General features: G+C 45.7%; 1 protein-coding gene and 1 non-coding gene across 2 annotated transcripts; one reads left to right on the top strand and one right to left on the bottom strand.

Annotated features, from left to right (window-relative positions):
* The first annotated feature begins 1,847 nt into the window (after positions 1–1,847).
* Positions 1,848–5,416, top strand: LOC123059997 (L-Ala-D/L-amino acid epimerase). The gene is made up of 7 exons (XM_044482555.1): positions 1,848–2,578; positions 3,225–3,335; positions 3,426–3,642; positions 3,749–4,082; positions 4,247–4,308; positions 4,679–4,755; positions 5,073–5,416. Exons 1-7 carry the CDS (start codon positions 2,045–2,047, stop codon positions 5,076–5,078), a joined length of 1,341 nt encoding a protein of 446 aa, XP_044338490.1. The 5' UTR covers positions 1,848–2,044; the 3' UTR covers positions 5,079–5,416.
* A 331-nt stretch (positions 5,417–5,747) lies between these two features.
* TRNAG-GCC (transfer RNA glycine (anticodon GCC)) lies at positions 5,748–5,818 on the bottom strand. Its single transcript has one exon. It is a non-coding gene; the product is annotated as a tRNA-Gly (tRNA).
* Between the last annotated feature and the right edge of the window lie 2,889 nt (positions 5,819–8,707).

The following is an 8,707-nucleotide window of genomic DNA, read 5'->3' as shown; positions in this document are numbered from 1 at the left end:
TGAAATCTTATAGAGCAAGAGGAATGTCACCTCTCTTTTTTTCTTCAGTTTCCTTAGTTGAGCTAAACTAGTTGTGTGGATGGTCATCCGATGTGAATTTCATCTTTGTAATTTGTAACATAAGTAATTGCCAAGAATGAGGGAGAACCATTTGATACATCGCCATAAACAATCAACAATGTAAGTATGTTCCTCTAATACGTGTACCGCCTGTCCAAAAGTAGTGACCATAAGATCACCAAATCTTCGCTTTTATGAAAGAAAATAATATATGGCGCATTGAACGTGTTATCTCCAACCGTTTCTAAATTTGAAGAGATAAATGGTGAACTTTTTCAAGGTCGCGCTGCAAAGCCTTATAGGCAAATGAATATAATTCAGGTGGTGGAGGGGCTCCCCCTCCTCCCCCGGTGGAAATTCAAAAAAAAAAAAAAGGTCACGCGACCTTGCCGAGCAAGATGCAGTGAGTCTTGCTTTTGAAAATATGCAACCACCATGAGGAAGACATAAAGCTTTCTTCATTATTCAAAATCCACTTCAAGGCACTATAACATGGAGCGAGAATCACATGCTTCCAGTGAGAACCACTTCAAATTTCCCCATGTATCTTTCTTGGTGAAGGCACTAGTTTAGGCCGCCTGTCGACAGTTCATTGTTCACGGAATATAATGCTGTGCCTATTGCATGTGCACGAGGCTAACATAAACCTACTCTCTGTATTGATTTTAGTTGCTGCAAGCACGTGCTGCGACCCAGAGGCGGAGGAAATTAGTGATGCTTTTCTGTCTATATCCCTAATCCTACATATGTACTACCTATGGACTATATGTTGGATGTTGTTTTCGTACATTTAGAGGGTGCTTGGATACGTTTTAGTCCCATGACTAAAAATAGCGGGACTAAAACTTGTTAGCCTCACCTATGCTTGGATCCAAATACTAAAAAGACTAAAATCAAATTATTGAGCATTTATTATCCTCCAAACCATCCAATCCAGAACTCGCATGTGTTAAAATAGAGGAATTAAATGAGGAGAGAGAGGGCTAATACATATTTTAATAAGTTTCCTATGACTAAAAGTTTTTAGCCTCAAGACTAGTCCTAGCCTCTCTTTAGTCAGGGGTGCTTCGAACTTTAGCCTCTAAAAACACTATTTTTAGCCAGACTAAAAATAGTCCCTTGAATCCAAACACCCTCATAGTATTACTATAGTGCAAGCTTATCATCAACAAGTAGATCCATACAAAAGTGGTGCCTCCTTGGAGGCCGCAAAGGGCAGATCGCGGTGCTCCAAATGATGGCGAGAATCAATCATTAACTATGAACAAAAAAAGTAATTACTTTTTTTTTGAGACAATGGGTACGGGCTTGGCACCGAAGAGCCCAGCGGTCTTCATCACGTACGAGTGCCAGTAGAACGAGGGCCCATGCCATGTGCTCAATGTGCTCATCACGAGGACGATCCTCGCGACGAAACAAACAGTCCGCCGAACGCGCATGCACCGTCACGGTCAGCGGGCCCCGGTGCTCACCGACAGGTGGGCCCGGATCCGCCGTCGGTCCCCCAGACGGACGGACTTCTTTTCCCCACGTGGTGGCCACCGCCGCGGCGACCGCCCGGCGTTCCCGCCCCCCACGCCACCGAGCGCTCCGCCGCTCCTCGACGGCATCAACAGCCTCCCTGCCCCGCTGCGTGTGGGCCCCACCGCCGCATGCAGCCACGCCCCGAGCGTCGCGACACCCGGCAGTTCCGTGCCCAGCTGGCACTCGACGCACAGCCGGATCGGCTGACGCGTGGGCCCGCTCCCGTGCACTGCTCCGCCACCTCCAGCTTCTCCTCTCCGTCACGGAGGAGCAGTGGGGATGCCCGCGACGGCACCGGCGTGCCACTGACGACGCGGCCCCACGTTGTCAGTGGTCACTGCGCCAACCACTCTGTAAGCCTATATAGAAAGCGGCCGGCAGCTCCTCCTCGGCCGGCCTCCCGCGAATCTCGATCGCTCGTCAACGTCGTCCGAGCCACCGCTTCCCAGCGCTGCCGGCCATGGACGCCTCCACCACATCCTCCTCATCCCCTCTCTGCTTCGCCCAGAAGCCTCCCAGCCCGAGGCCCCTCCTCAACCCCACCCCTCGAGCCACCCACGCCGGCGCCGGCCGCCAGAGAGCCACCCGCCTCCGCGGCATCTCGCCGTCGCCGTCGCCGTCCCCACCGACCCCGCAGCAGCAGCAGCAGCAGCCAATGGAGGCGTTCGGCTTCGACGCGCTCAAGGAGACCTTCTCGGTGGACGTGGCGGCGGCCGAGGCCCGCCCGCTCAACGTGCCGCTCGCCGCGCCCTTCACCATCGCCTCCTCGCGCCTCGACGCCGTCTCCAACGTCGCCGTGCGGGTCGAGCTCTCCAGCGGCGCCGTCGGCTGGGGCGAGGCCCCCGTGCTCCCCTCCGTCACCGCCGAGGACCAGCCCGCCGCGCTCGCCGCCGTTGGACGCGCCTGCGCCGCGCTCGTGGCCGCACGGAGCGCGCCCCTCGGCGCCGTGCTCCAGGACGTCGCCGATGCGCTCCCCGGACACGCCTTCGCATCGGTGAGACATCCACCACACCTGTTTGTCTTCATACTCTTGGCAAGCAATTTTGGTTCAGTTTTCGGTACAATTTTGGAATTTGACAGTTTGAGGAATTCTGCTCCACAAGACAGACTTCAGAGTTTAGAAGTTAGTTCTTTTAGAGGATGTTGATGGAAGGATGGGGAATTGGTTTTTGGATCCTAGGCCTTGATGTAGATGGAGATCGCCTTTTATGGCTCTGGAGCGATTGAGGATGTTGACCACTGGCTCATGCCCAAAATGAATGATAACTGCATAGAGAAATTTTACCCTAAATAAATAGTCCCTCTGTAAACAAATATAAGAGCGTTTAGATCACTACGCAGGGAGTAGTAATTAAGGGACTCTCAACAAAAGCAAGGAGTAACAAAGAAATACATCCAAAATCAGACAAGTCCTACCTTCAAGGGAAAGTTGGTTCTCAGTTCTTAGATTCTGATCCTTTTAGCCCAGATACAACTGCTTTAATTTCTTCTCTTGGAAATTAGTCAGATATATTATCTGGTTCTCAGTATTTCTCCCACTGATACCAAAAGTGTTTTTTTTTTCAATAAAGATACCAAAATTGTTTGGACAAGAGAATCTTCCTCTGATGTGTATTTGCTTGTTCTTTTCTCCAACAAAGGCCAGAGCAGGAGTGGAGATGGCAGTGATTGACGCGGTAGCTAACAGCATCCGCATACCCTTGTGGAGATTATTTGGGGGAGCATCAAACACCGTGACAACAGACATCACAGTATGGTTATCGAAGTATCCTCTGCAGTGGGTTGAGCATGCTTACGTTTGCTTAATCAAAATTGCTGAATTCCTCTATTTCTGAATTTAGATTCCAATTGTGACCCCAAATGAAGCTGCTCAATTGGCTGCAAAATATCGAGGACAAGGGTTTCAAACTCTGAAGCTCAAAGTAGGGAAAAACTTGAACTCGGACATAGAAGTTCTGAAGGCTATACGGCTAGTCCATCCGGACTGCTCATTTATCTTGGATGCAAATGAAGGGTACACAGCAAACCAAGCAATTGAAGTTCTTGACAGACTGAACGGTTTGTACTCTCACTATGTTCAATCTTTTCACTCTTTAATATCTCAGTCAGTGTGATGTTGTATGGTGTTTTTAGTACTATAACTTATTTATTTCATTGGTTTCAGAAATGGGAGTGACTCCTGTACTCTTTGAGCAACCAGTTCATAGAGATGACTGGGAAGGTCTCCGTGATGTTAGCATTGCTGCTATGGAGAAATACAGAGTTGCTGTTGCTGCTGATGAAAGCTGTCGTGGTTTACATGATGCTCAGAAAATTATACATGGAAATCTTGCTCATGTTATTAACATCAAACTGGCAAAGTTGGGGGTTCTTGGAGCCCTCGAAGTAATTGATGCTGCAAGAAAAGCTGGTATTGCACTTATGATCGGTGGTATGGTCGAGACTAGGATTGCCATGGGCTTTGCTGGTCATCTGGCCGCTGGGCTTGGTTGTTTCAGGTTGGTTAATTGTGAAAATTCCCTGCAAAAAGTATTACTCCCTCAGTTCCATAATAAGTGTCGTGATTTTAGTTCAAAATTGAAATGATGGCATGGAGTTCAAACTAGAAATGATGGCTGTCAGACCAGGTGCTTAAATGGTTCTTCTTCCTTTGTGGTTGCAGTTTTATTGACCTGGACACACCTCTTTTATTGTCTGAAGATCCAGTGTACGGTGGCTATGAAGGTATTCTTAGAAAAAATCATGTACATATGCAATTTCCTTTTGTAAATGTGTTACTTTATTCATGTATACTACAGTTATAATTTCAGCTTGTTTTCATGTAATGGCACAGATGTTTCAGTCCATATTGTGAAAAATATGCTGTTACCTGTCAGTTGTCTATTGCTACTATGTATTATTAAGCTGGCATTCCAATGCTTATGTGCTGACATCTCAAAGCAAAATACAGCTCTATTCATGTTTGTTCAAAATCTATTTGTTCTGTTCTTCGCAAGCTATGCTATGGATCTTCAGAGTAATAAATCAATAAAATCAGATTATTTACTCTGCTCTCTGGCCTGTACTTACTGTTTTACTCGACTTCTATTATCAGCTTCTGGACCTGTCTACAAGTTTAAGAATGCTCGAGGCCATGGCGGTTTCCTTCATTTGGACAACAACAATGGATGGGTATGTCATAGCTAACTCAGTAACCGAAATTCCTGAATATATGTTTTGTACTTCTCAACATTCAAAATACTGTGGTCACTTAAAAATATAGCCAGTTGCATACATTGTCTAGAGATGCAGTAAACTTAATTACTTAAATTTGCCTGTCAGATACCTTTACATGGCCTCCCACCTAGTATTACAGATGATCTGGCAACAGGGACTTTGTCCTTCAAAATGAAAATATGCATAAGAGTTGCCGATTGAAAGTAAGGTGTTCTTTAGTCTTATTATTGGTACTACGTCTAAACACGCATACGTGTGATTTTTTTTTTCAGAAATGAAGATGGTTAACGCCCGCCTTATCCTCCTGGAGGAACTTTATAAAGCATATCAGCTCATTCAGTATAGAGTGTAGAAGTTATCACACCCGACGACAATCATGTGGAACTGAAATGTAACACAATCAATTGTAAGCCATATATAGCGGTAAAGCTCCTGTTTATGTACTGCTGTAAGTCCTGTGAGGCCTATGATATTTGATCAGGCTGTAGATAGATACGTTCAGAAGGCCAGCTCGGCTGGCATTGTTGCTGTAGTGTAGTACAAGCAGTAACTGTTCCCTCAGTGTTCTCCTTTGTATTTTTCTGGAATAAATGAGACTGCCCTTTGAGCTAGCAAAGTTTACTGTGCATTTCCATGTTTCTGAGGCGTCTATCGTCGAATTCTGCGGCATTTGTGCATCAGTGAAAGAGAAGATTTTGTGGACGAGGCTACGAGCATCTCGTTTCGAAGGGTGAGAGGGGATTAATAGCTCCGGCTGAAGATCAGACCATGTGATTTCTATATATGAAATCGGAGAGGGAGGCCTCTATTTTGCCCAAAAAAGAAATAGTTATTGCTGAAGAAAGAGCACACAATTTTGCTTAAACAGCACTGTGTAACAGCTAAAAGGGGAAACTGTAAAGTAGCAAATTATCAGCCAAAAAAGAAGGATAAAACAAAAGAAGAATTGCACCAGCCGGGAATCGAACCCGGGTCTGTACCGTGGCAGGGTACTATTCTACCACTAGACCACTGGTGCTGTGTTGAAAGAAAATAAATTATAGCCTATAATATTTGTTCTTTCGACAAGATCTGGTTGGTCGACGAGTACGACCGGTGGCCTACGGCACTCTCCGCCGAATCAATCTTGTCTTGGGCCCTCAGCCGACACCTATTATGCATGGGCCGGCGGTAGTAAGAAGGTGCTTGGATGTTGGAAAGTTCAACCATGTTGTGGATTTTTGGGGCACCTCATTTTATATAGTTTATTAAAAATCATATCTAAAGTTTCAGAAAATTCGGAAAAGAATTTTACATGATCATATACATGTATATTATACATGTGTAAAGTCAATAAGTCTGAGAGCTACAGGAAGTAATTGTTCATCATCACATGACAGTCATGTGACTTCATGTTGCTAAACCTTCCTTTTTCGAGTCAAGATACCTGCATATGAGTCCTGAGTAGCCGGAAGGAACTTTCATGCCGTCGAGGCATTTGAAAACTTGATAAAGTTCATCCTCGTCGAGAGTGAAGCAAGCTGGGGGGGGGGGGCAATAATCATCTTTGGTTTTGGACACAGTTTTGCCCTTGGCTGACTTGTTGCCTTTGACCCTTGCCTTCTTGGTTTTAATGGATGAGGGTTGACGCTCTTCCCTAATATTGATATCTTTCAAGACTTGTCTTGCCCTCGGACCATCTGTACTCTTTTCTGAAAAAGGGGAGAGCTCCCCATTCCTAGTTCTCCTGTAACTGGATTCCCCGGAAGCGGAACGAAAAGAGTTTTCCATGAGATGGTAAATGAAAATGATTAGTCCCAAAAAAATAAGTCAAAGATAGAAGAGCCTAGATTCCAAATGAAGAAATGGAAACTCGAAAAGGATCCTTCTAATTCTCAAAGAATGAGGGGAAAACAAGTTCATAGTAACAGGTGGCCGTTGAGCTCCTAGTTTGACTATTGGTGCCAGACTACAAATGGATACAAATTGACCTTGTGGATCCGATGATACCACGCCTGGGAGACTTTAAGAAGAATAAGAAGAAGAAGGCGGATTCAATTCTTCAAGTCAAAGTCAAGGGCTACTTTTATAAAGGCTAAAATCACTTATTTTTTGGCTTTGTGACCCCTCCAAACAAAATATTTACTTGTTACTAATAAAAACTCAAAAAGTTTAGCCTACGGCAGGTCCGCCAGAAAAACTCAAAAGAGAAAGAAGGCGGAATATTCAAACAGTGTGCCAAGCAAACTCTTGCACACATTTTTTGTGATATACATCATATCAAGAGAATGGGGCGTACTGAGTAGTTCCCAATACTGCAAGCCCTAGAAAACAGACTTCCTTTTCCATACTTTTAGCGGTATTTTCTCAGAGGACTTCTTCTTTTCTTTCCTGGCTTAGGGAAATCTTCCCAATTCATTAACATTTTCATCATTTCTTCTCCAGACCTCTTATGTGGTGGCCCTCGGGTAGTCCTGGCCATCTCAGGCCCGGCCCTGTCGGCCCACCCAGGCCCAGCCCTAAAATCCAGGGCCTAGGCCCGATGGGCTTTTCCGTGGGCCGGGCTTGGGCCTGAGTTTTGAGCCCACCAGCAGAGGCTGGATGGGCTTGGACTTGGCATATTGGCATTTTAAGGAAGAGGCCCGGCCCACGGCCCTAAGCCCTAAGGGCTTTTTACCAGATGGCCGGGCTTGGGCTTGAAAAGTAGGCCCGATGGTAGGGCCTGGGAGGGCCTGGGCCTCAGTTTTTTGCCATGGGCTTTTTTAGGCCCAGCCCAAGCCTGGCCCGGCCCGGCCCATGGCCAGATATACCCTCGGGTCTCATTAGTGTTGTCAAACAGATCTACACGAGTTCTCCACTCGTCCTCTTTGTCAAGCCACCTTCTATGGCCCATGAAAACTGTTTTGCTACTGCCCTTTTTCGATAGCTGCCGAAAAGATGTTCCATCCATACATTTAACACAACCGCAGTGTCCATGGCATGCCCGACCGAAGATATATCTGTAACCCATAGTCATGAATGGTCATGACCAATGCTGCTCTCATGTGTAAATAATTTCCTGTGCTAGCATCCCAGGTTTGACCCCTTCGGGCTTCCATAATATTTCTAACTCCTCCTTCAACAGCTCAAGATATGTGTTGATATCATTGCCAGGTTGGACTGACCCTTGAATTAGCATAACCATGTGTATGTACTTTTGTTTCATACAAAGCCAGGGAGGGAGGTTGTATATCCATACAAATATGGGCCATGTACTATGTGTGCTACTCTGTTTGCCAAATGGATTTAGTCCATCACTACTGACACCCAACCTAGGGGTTTCTTGGTTCTGCTGTGAATTCTGGTTCTAAACTATCCAGTGCTTTCCACTGACAACTATCTGCAATATATCTCAGAATGCCAACACTTTTAGACATTCTAGTCTTGTGCCAACTCATGTTCTTTGTTTCCTTTGGGTCAGCGAAATAACGCTACAAGCGAGGAATGAATGGAAGGTACCATACAACCTTTAGGTTCCTTCTCTCTGGGCTTGTATCAGGGTTCGTTGCAAGTTGGACACTCTATTTTGTTCTCATACTCATTCCAATATAAGATGCAATCGTTTACGCATATGTGATATCTTACGTGCAGCAAATTACGCAGGCACACGATCTTCTCTTCCTCATCGACACTACGAGGCAACAAATTCCCCTTGGGCAAAACTTTATAAATATTCCAATGTAGCATCCAGACTTGCATGTGTGTTCTTGAATCTTGCATTGATGTCCTGAAGTTTGAGTGTGACGTGCAGGCGGGTGTGCTCGGGATCGCAACCTTCATACAGTGGAGTTTTCATGTATAATTCCATTTGCGCCAACTTTAGAGCCTCTTTAATAGTAGCTCTCTTGGTTGTCATCTACTTCCGAAGCAGATATTTAACATGAGGATC

The sequence above is a fragment of the Triticum aestivum genome, chromosome 3A, assembly GCF_018294505.1.
Source record: "Triticum aestivum cultivar Chinese Spring chromosome 3A, IWGSC CS RefSeq v2.1, whole genome shotgun sequence".
NCBI lineage: Eukaryota > Viridiplantae > Streptophyta > Magnoliopsida > Poales > Poaceae > Triticum > Triticum aestivum.
The sequence above is the reverse complement of the archived record's forward strand: the minus strand, read 5'-3'. Positions and strand labels throughout refer to the sequence as shown.

Bases quoted from the DNA above. Each gene is read 5' to 3' on its own strand.
- LOC123059997 (XM_044482555.1), top strand. From the start codon at position 2,045: ATGGACGCCTCCACCACATCCTCCTCATCCCCTCTCTGCTTCGCCCAG. The intron at 4,083-4,246 runs GTTGGTTAATTG...TTGTGGTTGCAG, and splicing joins GCTGGGCTTGGTTGTTTCAG to TTTTATTGACCTGGACACAC. The intron at 4,309-4,678 runs GTATTCTTAGAA...TTCTATTATCAG, and splicing joins AGTGTACGGTGGCTATGAAG to CTTCTGGACCTGTCTACAAG.